This window comes from Procambarus clarkii, chromosome 10 (genome assembly GCF_040958095.1).
Source record: "Procambarus clarkii isolate CNS0578487 chromosome 10, FALCON_Pclarkii_2.0, whole genome shotgun sequence".
Lineage (NCBI taxonomy): Eukaryota > Metazoa > Arthropoda > Malacostraca > Decapoda > Cambaridae > Procambarus > Procambarus clarkii.
The window spans coordinates 8,271,695-8,285,324 of record NC_091159.1 but is presented as its reverse complement, the minus strand read 5'-3'; the positions used below and the strand labels follow the sequence as shown (position 1 = coordinate 8,285,324).

The window sequence follows — 13,630 nt, the reverse complement described above, 5'->3', positions numbered from 1 at the left end:
GGTTCGTAGTTGGTTGAATTCTTGTACCAACCCGCAGATCCTGATGTTGCAACTGCTGTGTTGTGGTCACTGTACATCTTTTGCATTGCTCTGTTTCTAATTGCTTTCTTAATCTGTGATAGACTCTGTGGTATGTAAATGTCTACATTTCTTCTCTTAGTTGCAAGTTTTGCAGCTTCGTCTGCAATGTCATTTCCTATTATTCCCACATGACTTGGCACCCAGTTGATAAGTACCTTGGTGTGGTGATAATGAGTAAACAAATTATTATCTTCCCCTTTACAAAGCTGCCGAACTAAAAAATATCACATTATGACCTTTTACTCACATGTTTTTTATAGAAATGATTACATTTCCATGAATGGTTTCCTGAATTTACCTGAAGGTCACTGACACACTAGTGGCCTCGTGAGAACAGGAAGCCTGCGGCTTGTCAAATGTCCCCCCTCACACCCCTAATTTGTCCTGATATTATTTCCAGGTGGAATTAAGCAATACTCCCCCAAGCTTACAACAAGCTGAACACACTACGGTGGAGGGGAGCACCTCGCCCCTCTGGTGTTCCTGTTCAACGTTAGACAGAACGTGTTCTGATCTAGTATTGAGGAAAGGAACACAATTACGAGTGAAGGCCAGTGTTTAAAGACGACAATCGTTCACATGTGTACTACACACGCTTCACATACATATGTAAGTGGCAACAATGTGCATACTCCAACGTATTCATACACTCCAATATATGCAACACAACCACACACACACACACAAGTATATGCAATACATCTATACAGTATTATATACAATACAATCATACACACTCCACGATATACTACACAACCACACACGATCCAGTATATACAACAGAACCATACAGACTCCAGTATATTATATTCGAGAATTATACTCCAGAACTATAATTAATTATATAGCAAATGGGTGTATGTCGGCAACACTTCTTTTTAACGAGGTCGAAACATGTGGGCATGTTGGAGAGAGTGGCGGGCGCGAGGCGAGCGTGCGCGCCACCACATGACAGCTGGCTTTGTTGACAAACATCTGGCCCAGGAGGGTGTGAGTGGCTGGCAGCCGGTGTTGTTATAGCGGTCATCTGCTGGCGCCCGGGTGTACGTGCACGCGCCTACACCTGCCTCGTCTGCTCTAAACCCACACGTATAACAACCATATATTATATAACCTGCTAATACGAAAACATCTTTACAAAATATTTGTTTTTTGACGTACTTATATTTTTTGTTTTAATTCAATTATTGTGGGAGAGGTGCGTTGTAGGGATGTCTTCCAGAGGTAGCGGTGGTTCACACGCACCAGTGGTGGCTCTCTCACACCAGTGGTGGTTCTCACACTGGTGGTGGGTGTCACACACACCAGCGGTGGTTCCCCCGCACCCGTCAGTCACTGTCCATCACTGCACTACACAATAGTGGCCAGGGCGGCGGGGCGCGTGTGGCCGCCACTCCACGGAAGCAACCTGTGATGGCACCACCGCCGTGTCTGGCCACATCTGGCAACCACCTCCATGACGCAATCATTTTCCCCAACAATTTATATATATTACCAATCACTCAGCGCGTGTTACTTGCTTTTAGGACACGGATTAATAATTATACGTTTATAACATTTACCTTATTTCGTGCCAAAACGTCAATCTCCCATCGAGTAAAAAGTGACGGAATATTCCGTGGTGGCGGCTTTGGCATTCAGGAAGACGTATGCCATCCTTCTTTCCCAATTTCCTGTATATCAATAAAAAACACCATTCATTCCTATATAATTTTTGTTAAGACGGATTCGCAATGTTGTCTGGTGGAGACCGTTCGTGAACAAGGTGAAAAATATGCGATCTGACGTTCGACAGCGACGCATTGCGCATGATTTTAGAATTATTGTTTATGTATAGCAGGAACGTGTCGTCTTGAAGTAAATCACAGTTGTTTGATAGCCAGGCCGGGAGAGGCAGCGAGGCCAGGAGAGGCAGCGAGGCCGGGAGAGGCAGCGAGGCCGGGAGAGGCAGCGATACCGGGAGAGGCAGCCAGGCCGGGAGAGGCAGCGAGACCGAGAGAGGCAGCGAGACCGGGAGAGGCAGCGAGGCAGGGAGAGGCAGCGAAGCCGGGAGAGGCAGCGAGGCCGGGAGAGGCAGCGAGGCCGGGAGAGGCAGCGAGACCGGGAGAGGCAGCGAGGCAGGGAGAGGCAGCGAAGCCGGGAGAGGCAGCGAGGCCGGGAGAGGCAGCGAGGCCGGGAGAGGCAGCGAGGCCGGGAGAGGCAGCGAGGCCGGGAGAGGCAGCGAGGCCGGGAGAGGCAGCGAGACCGGGAGAGGCAGCGAGGCAGGGAGAGGCAGCGAAGCCGGGAGAGGCAGCGAGGCCGGGAGAGGCAGCGAGGCCGGGAGAGGCAGCGAGACCGGGAGAGGCAGCGAGGCAGGGAGAGGCAGCGAAGCCGGGAGAGGCAGCGAGGCCGGGAGAGGCAGCCAGGCCGGGAGAGGCAGCGAGGCAGGGAGAGGCAGCGAGACCGGGAGAGGCAGCGATACCGGGAGAGGCAGCGAGGCCGGGAGAGGCAGCGAGACCGGGAGAGGCAGCGATACCGGGAGAGGCAGCCAGGCCGGGAGAGGCAGCGAGACCGGGAGAGGCAGCGAGACCGGGAGAGGCAGCGATACCGGGAGAGGCAGCCAGGCCGGGAGAGGCAGCGAGACCGGGAGAGACAGCGAAGCCGGGAGAGGCAGCGAGGCCGGGAGAGACAGCGAAGCCGGGAGAGGCAGCGAGGCCGGGAGAGGCAGCGATACCGGGAGAGGCAGCCAGGCCGGGAGAGGCAGCGAGGCCGGGAGAGGCAGCGAGGACGGGAGAGGCAGCGAGGACGGGAGAGGCAGCGAGGACGGGAGAGGCAGCGATACCGGGAGAGGCAGCCAGGCCGGGAGAGGCAGCGAGGCCGGGAGAGGCAGCGAGGCAGGGAGAGGCAGCGATACCGGGAGAGGCAGCGAGGCAGGAAGAGGCAGCGATACCGGGAGAGGCAGCGAGGCCGGGAGAGGCAGCGAGGCCGGGAGAGGCAGCGAGAGACAGCGAGGCCGGGAGAGGCAGCGAGGCCGGGAGAGGCAGCGAGAGACAGCGAGGCCGGGAGAGGCAGCGAGGACGGGAGAGGCCGGGAGAGGCAGCGAGGCCGGGAGAGGCAGCGAGAGACAGCGAGGCCGGGAGAGGCAGCGAGGCCGGGAGAGGCCGGGAGAGGCCGGGAGAGGCAGCGAGGCCGAGAGAGGCAGCGAGAGACAGCGAGGCCGGGAGAGGCAGCGAGGCCGGGAGAGGCAGCGAGGCCGAGAGAGGCAGCGAGGCCGGGAGAGGCAGCGAGAGACAGCGAGGCCGGGAGAGGCAGCGAGGCCGGGAGAGGCAGCGAGGCCGGGAGAGGCAGCGAGGCCGGGAGGGACAGCGAGGCCAGGAGAGGCAGCGAGGCCGGGAGAGGCAGCGAGGCCGGGAGAGACAGCGAGGCCGGGAGAGACAGCAAGGCCAGGAGAGGCAGCGAGGCCGGGAGAGGCAGCGAGGCCGGGAGAGGCAGCGAGGCCGGCAGAGGCAGCGAGGCCGGGAGAGGCAGCGAGGCCGGGAGAGGCAGCGAGGCCGGGAGAGATAGCGAGGCCGGGAGAGACAGCGAGGCCGGGAGAGGCAGCGAGACCGGGAGAGACAGCGAGGCCGGGAGAGGAAGCGAGGTTGGGAGAGGCAGCGAGGCCGGGAGAGGCAGCGAGGCCAGGAGAGGCAGCGAGGCCGGGAGAAACAGCGAGGCCGGGAGAGATAGCGAGACCGGGAGAGACAACGAGGCCGGGAGAGGCAGCGAGGCCGGGAGAGACAGCGAGGCCGGGAGAGACAGCGAGGCCGGGAGAGGCAGCGAGGCCGGGAGAGACAGCGAGGCCGGGAGAGACAGCGAGGCCGGGAGAGACAGCGAGGCCGGGAAAGACAGCGAGGCCGGGAGAGGCAGCGAGGCCGGGAGAGGCAGCGAGGCCGGGAGAGGCAGCGAGGCTGGGAGAGGCAGCGAGGCCGGGAGAGGCAGCGAGGCCGGGAGAGGCAGCGAGGCCGGGAGAGGCAGCGAGGCCGAGAGAGGCAGCGAGGACGGGAGAGGCAGCGAGGCCGGGAGAGGCAGCGAGGCCGGGAGAGGCAGCGAGGCCGGGAGAGGCAGCGAGGCCGGGAGAGGCAGCGAGGCCGGGAGAGGCAGCGAGGCCGTGAGAGACAGTGAGGCCGGGAGAGACAGCGAGGCCGGGAGAAACAGCGAGGCCGGGAGAGGCAGCGAGGCCGGGAGAGGCAGCGAGGCCGGGAGAGGCAGCGAGGCCGGGAGAGACAGCGAGGCCGGGAGAGACAGCGAGGCCTGGAGAGGCAGCGAGGCCGGGAGAGGCAGCGAGGCCGGGAGAGGCAGCGAGGCCGGGAGAGGCAGCGAGGCCGGGAGAGGCAGCGAGGCCGGGAGAGGCAGCGAGGCCGGGAGAGGCAGCGAGGCCGGGAGAGACAGCGAGGCCGGGAGAGACAGCGAGGCCGGGAGAGGCAGCGAGGCCGGGAGAGGCAGCGAGGCCGGGAGAGGCAGCGAGGCCGGGAGAGGCAGCGAGGCCGGGAGAGACAGCGAGGCCGGGAGAGACAGCGAGGCCGGGAGAGGCAGCGAGGCCGGGAGAGGAAGCGAGGCCGGGAGAGGCAGCGAGGCCGGGAGAGGCAGCGAGGCCGGGAGAGGCAGCGAGGCCGGGAGAGACAGCGAGGCCGGGAGACGCAGCGAGGCCGGGAGAGACAGCGAGGCCGGGAGAGGCAGCGAGGCCGGGAGAGACAGCGAGGCCGGGAGAGGCAGCCAGAGATCAAGAGCAAGGTTAGCGGTCGTCATGCCTACCTGTGACGTCATCGCCGCGACGGACCAGGTCGATAAGGTTGAGCATCACGTCGTGTACACGGTCAACACGTCGTGTACACGTCGTGGCCACGGTCAACACGTCGTGTACACGTCGTGGCCACGGTCATCACGTCGTGTACACGTCGTGGCCACGGTCAACACGTCGTGTACACGGTCATCACGTCGTGTACACGGTCATCACGTCGTGTACACGGTCATCACGTCGTGTACACGGTCATCACGTCGTGTGCACGGTCATCATGTCGTGTACACGGTCATCACGTCGTGGCCACGGTCATCACGTCGTGGCCACGGTCATCACGTCGTGGCCACGGTCATCACGTCGTGGCCACGGTCATCACGTCGTGGCCACGGTCATCACGTCGTGTACACGGTCAACACGTCGTGTACACGGTCAACACGTCGTGGCCACGGTCATCACGTCGTGTACACGGTCATCACGTCGTGTACACGGTCATCACGTCGTGGCCACGGTCATCACGTCGTGGCCACGGTCATCACGTCGTGGCCACGGTCAACACGTCGTGTGCACGGTCATCACGTCGTGGCCACGGTCATCACGTCGTGTACACGGTCATCACGTCGTGGCCACTGTCATCACGTCGTGGCCACGGTCATCACGTCGTGGCCACGGTCATCACGTCGTGGCCACGGTCATCACGTCGTGGCCACGGTCATCTCGTCGTGTACACGGTCATCACGTCGTGTACACGGTCATCACGTCATGTACACGGTCATCACGTCGTGTACACGGTCATCACGTCGTGTACACGGTCATCACGTCGTGTATATGGTCAACACGTCGTGTACACGGTCATCACGTCGTGTATACGGTCATCACGTCGTGTACACGGTCATCACGTCGTGTACATGGTCATCACGTCGTGTACGCGGTCATCACGTCGTGTACACGGTCAACACGTCGTGGCCACGGTCATCACGTCGTGGCCACGGTCATCACGTCGTGTACACGGTCAACACGTCGTGTACACGGTCAACACGTCGTGGCCACGGTCATCACGTCGTGCACACGGTCATCACGTCGTGTACACGGTCATCACGTCGTGTACACGGTCATCACGTCGTGGCCACGGTCATCACGTCGTGGCCACGGTCAACACGTCGTGTACACGGTCATCACGTCGTGGCCACGGTCATCACGTCGTGTACACGGTCATCACGTCGTGGCCACGGTCATCACGTCGTGGCCACGGTCATCTCGTCGTGTACACGGTCATCACGTCGTGTACACGGTCATCACGTCGTGTACACGGTCATCACGTCGTGTACACGGTCATCACGTCGTGTACACGGTCATCACGTCGTGACCACCGTCATCACGTCGTGGCCACGGTCATCACGTCGTGTACACGGTCATCACGTCGTGGCCACGGTCAACACGTCGTGTACACGGTCATCACGTCGTGTACACGGTCATCACGTCGTGGCCACGGTCATCACGTCGTGTACACGGTCATCACGTCGTGGCCACGGTCATCACGTCGTGGCCACGGTCAACACGTCGTGTACACGGTCATCACGTCGTGTACACGGTCATCACGTCGTGTACACGGTCATCACGTCGTGGCCACGGTCATCACGTCGTGGCCACGGTCATCACGTCGTGGCCTCGGTCATCACGTCGTGGCCACGGTCATCACGTCGTGGCCACGGTCATCACGTCGTGGCCACGGTCATCACGTCGTGTACACGGTCATCACGTCGTGTACACGGTCATCACGTCGTGGCCACGGTCATCACGTCGTGTACACGGTCATCACGTCGTGTACACGGTCATCACGTCGTGGCCACGGTCATCACGTCGTGTACACGGTCATCACGTCGTGTGCACGGGTCATCACGTCGTGTATAAGGTCATCACGTCGTGTACACAACTGGAACTGCAACCTCACAAGGGAGGAGAGGGACGTCCTATCAACGCTGAAAGGACGCACGGATATTGTGATAAAGCCGGCGGACAAGGGAGGTACTGTCGTCGCCTGGAGAAAGGACAACAACAGGTACGAGATGAAGAGGCACCTGGCAGACACTGCGGCCTACAGATACACAACCAGGATGCGGCGCTTAGAAACGCCCAAACGAGGAGTAAACGGACAGTCCTCAAGCTGTTCGAAAACAAGACTGGGGACGGGAAAGGAAGACTCATGCAGGCAGGGGCGAGAGATGTCTTCCTGGCCTTTGAATCCATCATTCCCCACCTCTACCTTTTACCAAAGATCCATAAAGCACTTGAAGAAACAACAGGAACGTGGCAAGGGAGACCGGTTCTAAGCGGCTGCCGGGCCCCAACAAGGCCGGTAGACTGGATCTGCACAGCCCTCCTGAACCCCCTACTACGCCTACTACCGGAAAGAATCAAAGATACGACGGATTTCCTCAAGAAAATTGCAGAAATTAGGGGCCCCGTCCCGAGAGGGGCCCGCCTTTTTCCATGGATGTGGTATCGCTCTACGCGAGCATACCACAGAGAGAAGCTGCAAAGGTAGTAGCATCTTTTTTTACAGATAACAGAGCAAAAATTAGACAGGAACTTCAAGACGCAGGAGTATGGAGGACCCCCTCGAAAGAAACTCTTGAAGAGGCCATCCTCCATGTGATGAGAGACACCCTTTTGCAATTTGAAGGACGAGCATATCGGCAAACCAATGGTACAACGATAGGAGCATCCAGTAGTGTGGCAATCGCTGAAATATTTGTGCATTTAGTGTTCGAGAGCAAACGATCCCACAGGAAGGACGGACCGGCGGTATATTTCCGTTACATAGACGACATCTTCGGAATAATGGAGGACGGTTTCCCGCGCCTAGAAGGTTTCTTTTCATGGTCAAATCAGTTCATGAAAACCTAAAGTTTACCCTCGAACACAGTGACTCCACGATTAATTTCCTAGATACAACAGTGTATATAGACCAGCTAACCAGGGATCTGTATACGAAGGCATACTATAAACCGACTAACCTTCACACGTATCTGAAATTTGACTCGAGCCACCCACTAGCCTTGAAGAAATCGCTACCCTACTCACTTGGACTCAGACTCAAGCGGATTAACAGCAAAGAAGAGACGCTATATCCCCAGCTTGATGACCTATGGGATATGTTCAGGAACAGAGACTACCCAGAGACAATAATACATGCGGCCTAGGAGAAACTCAGAAAAAACAAGGGCAGAGCTACTCTGACCTAGAGCACAAGAAGTGGAAGACAAGAGATGGATTCTTCCAACCCTTTTCTTCCCCGGCCTTGCAGCACAGCTTAAGATAAAACTCCAGGAAGTATGGACATGGATGAGGGAAACGTACATTTGATTGTTGCCGCCGAAGGCGGCTAGTTTATTGTGCACCCCATACTCATCCTGTGAGCGGTAGCGCAAAAGCATTACAGAGGGCACAAAAGGTCTTTATCAGACCTCATCTTAGATTATTACATAAACAATTTCTTCAATCCTTCACACCTTATAGATACAATGTCAGCTAGTTACAGAGAAAGTGCTATTACAAGAGCTACATATTTACAGTAAGTCATCATACATTAATGGTAGGTCTTATCGTTAATACATAATAGTTTGGCCAATGGGGATATTACAGAGTCATAGGGGAGCTTCTGTTTATTATTAGTCCTCACAATACACTACTTGTTTCTGAATCTCATATGTCGTTCATCTACTGGAAGCAAAATGTGGGTACAGTGCAAGGATTTCAGGTAATTTATCCATGGTAATAAGATAGGTTGCCATATCATACAGAGTGAGCTTAGACTTATCTCTAAAAGGCTCAATTTTACAACAATCCAAGATATAGTGTTCGAGTGTGTGTCCCTGCCTATGTTCACACACTTTACACTTTACTTCATCTAGATCCCTATACAAGCCGAACTGCCAGAGATACTTGTAGCCAAGTCTTATACGAGCTGTGACAACATCTGTTTGTCTACTGACTTTGTTACTTGCCCCATACACATGTTTTACTTCACACATTTCATTGTGATGAACAATGGACCTACTAGTTCCAGTTTGCACTGTTCTACTTTCTTCAAATCCATCTAGGAGTTCTCGTCTAATGACACTTTTAAGGGACCTATTTGATAACTCAAGATTCCATTCAATACTGTCTTTATTTACTGCAGCCTTAGCAAGGGCGTCAACTTTGTCATGTTCCTGCATGCCAATGTGAGAAGGAATCCACAACGTTTTTATATTTACCCTCTTGCTAAGTATTCTTACATATCTACGTCTAGCTTCCAAGACAAGCACGTTATTACTTGATTGCAAACTGTTTATTGCTCGTAGTGAGGATAGGGAGTCAGAAATAATTAAGCTGTCTACTTCAGTGTTGTCAATAATTTCGAGTGCTACCAGTATCGCTACCAACTCGGCTTGCATTGTGGACGCCCAGTTACTAATTCGGATATTTCTTTGAATTGTGCTGCCATCGGGCTGATGAGCAATAACAGCACTTCCTGCCCTCCCTGTAGCTGTATTGAGTGATCCGTCAGTGTATATGGTCTGTGCAATGTTGTTTTCAGCTTGTATATTGTGAATGTGCTCTATGGTGCTTAATTTAGCAGCAAGCTGAGCATGAGGGTTGCTTGTGATTAGTTTCTTGGTGGGGTATGCAGGGGTCAGGATGTCAAAAGGTACTATCTGCCAGGGTGGAAGGAAGTGCTGTACTCTTTCATCTGTATATACATCGTGCAGTCCCATCATTTTAATGTGAGTGGCTGTTCTTTGAATCCATTTAGACTCGCTAGTTCCATTTCGTATGTGTTCTAACAGTGCAACTGACACAATGTTGTTTTTGTTATCACGCAGCAGCTTTAGTCCCATTATAAGATTAATTTCAAATATCCTATCTCGAATGCTAAGTATATTTAATTCTTTCCGCATGTTGAGAACTTTGGTAGTTATAGGACAGCCAAGTATAATTCTGAGTGCTTCATTTTGCATTTTTTCCAGTCTATCAATACTTTTGCCATTCTGCAGGACCAAAGCTGGTGCATGATAGTCTATCAGAGACCTTATATACGCTAAATACATCATTCTTGCTATTCTAATATTAACACCATATTTCGGGCTGTGCCCCACTACAGTTTTGAGAGCCTTGAGTCTGTCTCTACACTGTTGATGTAACTTATTGACTGCAGTTGAGGTACAAGGGACAGAGACTCCAAGGTATTTGAAAGAAGAGACATAGTCTATTGGTATGTTGTCTATCTTAAGTTTTCGTGGTCCACTTTTGCGGTTGCCAATTTGTCTGTTAAATACCTTAGTTTTAGCAGAGTTGATTACAAGACCAAGGCTCTCACAAGCTGTATGTATACAATTTAAGACTGTTTGCATTTCGCGGTGGGTTTTAGTATGCACAAGGATGTCATCTGCATAGCTGATAGTGATGTTTGCCGGACTAGTTGGGATTGATTTTAGTAAAGCATTAATTAGAACATTAAACAAGGTAGGACTAAGTACTCCTCCTTGTGGGGTGCCTAGTTGCATTACTTTAGTTTCACTCTTGTAGCCTTGGAACAGTGCAGAGGACTTCCGGTTGGTAAGATAGCCTCGTATCCATTGTAATAAATGTCCCCCTATATCCATTCTCGCTAATTCATACATAATCACTTCCCTATTAGCAATATCAAAGGCATTTTTTAAATCAAGAAATGTTGTGTACTTGTGCCTTTTATCTCCATGAACAGTAAGAAAGGTTGTGATACAGTTGTGTACACTTTTACCATGTGTGAAACCATTGATATCAGGTGACATGTGCTCTTTAACTCTATACAATAATCTATTAAGCACCATTCTCTCAAAGGTTTTGCACATGCAACTGGTCAGTGAGATGGGACGGAAATCATCAGGTTGTCCAGGCTTTGGTACAGGTACCGTAAGACTGGTGGTCCATGATACAGGCAACTGCCCAGTGACATAGCTGGCATTAAACAATTCTAATAATGGGTTACCGGGTACACGATGTTGGATTCTTAGAATATCATAGGTGATACCGTCCTCACCAGGAGCAGTGCTCCTGCCCCTGGAGAGGGCTGCGTACAGTGAACATCCATCCTGGGTAAAATCCCCACAAAACCCTCCCATGATCGCCTGGAGGCGAGGTCAGTCTATAAAGAACCACCTTGTTAGAGCAGCTGTGCGGGTAGATCATCTCAACCGAACTGGGGGAGAGGACCAGCCCCAGGTTACAGTTCAAGGAAATTAAAACTTACAGACCCTAACCTAACCTAACCTAACCTAACCTGACACAGGTTTGGTGTGCGACCTGCGTGGAGGCAGAGTATGCAGAGTGGTTAGGAGGGGCCTACAAGTACAAGTACACGGTCATCACGTCGTGTACACGGTCATCACGTCGTGTACACGGTCATCTCGTCGTGGCCACGGTCATCACGTCGTGTACACGGTCATCACGTCGTGTACACGGTCATCACGTCGTGTACACGGTCATCACGTCGTGTACACGGTCATCTCGTCGTGGCCACGGTCATCACGTCGTGTACACGGTCATCACGTCGTGTACACGGTCATCACGTCATGGCCACGGTCATCACGTCGTGTACACGGTCATCACGTCGTGTACACGGTCATCACGTCGTGTACACGGTCATCACGTCGTGTACACGGTCATCACGTCGTGTACACGGTCATCACGTCGTGTACACGGTCATCTCGTCGTGGCCACGGTCATCACGTCGTGTACACGGTCATCACGTCGTGTACACGGTCATCACGTCATGGCCACGGTCATCACGTCGTGTACACGGTCATCACGTCGTGGCCACGATCATCATGTCGTGGCCACGGTCATCACGTCGTGGCCACGGTCATCACGTCGTGTACACGGTCATCTCGTCGTGGCCACGGTCATCACGTCGTGTACACGGTCATCACGTCGTGTACACGGTCATCACGTCGGGTACACGGTCATCTCGTCGTGGCCACGGTCATCACGTCGTGTACACGGTCATCACGTCGTGTACACGGTCATCACGTCGTGTACACGGTCATCACGTCGTGTACACGGTCATCACGTCATGGCCACGGTCATCACGTCGTGTACACGGTCATCACGTCGTGTACACGGTCATCACGTCGTGTACACGGTCATCACGTCGTGTACACGGTCATCACGTCGTGTACACGGTCATCTCGTCGTGGCCACGGTCATCACGTCGTGTACACGGTCATCACGTCGTGTACACGGTCATCACGTCATGGCCACGGTCATCACGTCGTGTACACGGTCATCACGTCGTCGCCACGATCATCACGTCGTGGCCACGATCATCACGTCGTGGCCACGGTCATCACGTCGTGGCCACGGTCATCACGTCGTGGCCACGGTCATCACGTCGTGGCCACGGTCATCACGTCGTGGCCACGGTCATCACGTCGTGGCCACGGTCATCACGTCGTGTACACGGTCATCACGTCGTGTACACGGTCATCACGTCGTGGCCACGGTCATCACGTCGTGTACACGGTCATCACGCCGTGTACACGGTCATCACGTCGTGGCCACGGTCATCACGTCGTGGCCACGGTCATCACGTCGTGGCCACGGTCATCACGTCGTGTACACGGTCATCACGTCGTGTACACGGTCATCACGTCGTGGCCACGGTCATCACGTCGTGTACACGGTCATCACGCCGTGTACACGGTCATCACGTCGTGGCCACGGTCATCACGTCGTGTACACGGTCATCACGTCGTGGCCACGGTCATCACGTCGTGTACACGGTCATCACGTCGTGTACACGGTCATCACGTCGTGTACACGGTCATCACGCCGTGTACACGGTCATCACGTCGTGGCCACGGTCATCACGTCGTGTACACGGTCATCACGTCGTGTACACGGTCATCACGTCGTGTACACGGTCATCACGTCGTGTACACGGTCATCACGTCGTGTACACGGTCATCACGTCGTGTACACGGTCATCACGTCGTGTACACGGTCATCACGTCGTGGCCACGGTCATCACGTCGTGTACACGGTCATCACGTCGTGGCCACGGTCAACACGTCGTGTACACGGTCATCACGTCGTGTACACGGTCATCACGTCGTGTACACGGTCATCACGTAGTGTACACGCTCATCACGCCGTGTACACGGTCATCACGCCGTGTACACGGTCATCACGTCGTGTACACGGTCATCACGTCGTGTACACGGTCATCACGTCGTGTACACGGTCATCACGTCGTGTACACGGTCATCACGTCGTGTACACGGTCATCACGTCGTGTACACGGTCATCACGTCGTGGCCACGGTCATCACGTCGTGTACACGGTCATCACGTCGTGGCCACGGTCATCTCGTCGTGTACACGGTCATCACGTCGTGGCCACGGTCATCACGTCGTGTACACGGTCATCACGTCGTGTACACGGTCATCACGTCGTGTACACGGTCATCACGTCGTGGTCACGGTCATCTCGTCGTGGCCACGGTCATCACGTCGTGTACACGGTCATCACGTCGTGGCCACGGTCATCACGTCGTGTACACGGTCATCACGTCGTGTACACGGTCATCACGTCGTGTACACGGTCATCACGTCGTGTACACGGTCATCACGTCGTGGCCACGGTCATCACGTCGTGTACACGGTCATCACGTCGTGGCCACGGTCATCTCGTCGTGTACACGGTCATCACGTCGTGGCCACGGTCATCACGTCGTGTACACGGTCATCACGTCGTGTACACGGTCATCACGTC

General features: G+C 54.8%; 3 protein-coding genes across 3 annotated transcripts in view; 1 reads left to right on the top strand and 2 right to left on the bottom strand.

Annotated features, from left to right (window-relative positions):
• LOC123747228 (metallophosphoesterase MPPED2) overlaps positions 1–1,515 on the bottom strand; it is a gene marked incomplete in the record, with an annotated part of 14,831 nt that extends 13,316 nt beyond the window's left edge. The window contains 1 exon segment of the mRNA XM_045729267.2: positions 1,243–1,515.
• A 78-nt stretch (positions 1,516–1,593) lies between these two features.
• Positions 1,594–4,863, bottom strand: LOC138363116 (uro-adherence factor A-like). The gene is made up of 2 exons (XM_069322104.1): positions 2,903–4,863; positions 1,594–1,600 (listed from the first exon to the last, which is right to left on the bottom strand). Exons 1-2 carry the CDS (start codon positions 4,861–4,863, stop codon positions 1,594–1,596), a joined length of 1,968 nt encoding a protein of 655 aa, XP_069178205.1.
• Positions 4,864–7,324: 2,461 nt separating this feature from the next.
• On the top strand, positions 7,325–7,741 carry LOC138363114 (uncharacterized). Its single transcript, XM_069322103.1, has one exon. It carries the CDS (start codon positions 7,325–7,327, stop codon positions 7,739–7,741), a length of 417 nt encoding a protein of 138 aa, XP_069178204.1.
• Positions 7,742–13,630: the final 5,889 nt, after the last annotated feature.

Coding starts and splice junctions, on each gene's coding strand:
- LOC138363116 (XM_069322104.1), bottom strand. CDS start 4,863: ATGACGTCACAGGTAGGCATGACGACCGCTAACCTTGCTCTTGATCTC.
- LOC138363114 (XM_069322103.1), top strand. CDS start 7,325: ATGGATGTGGTATCGCTCTACGCGAGCATACCACAGAGAGAAGCTGCA.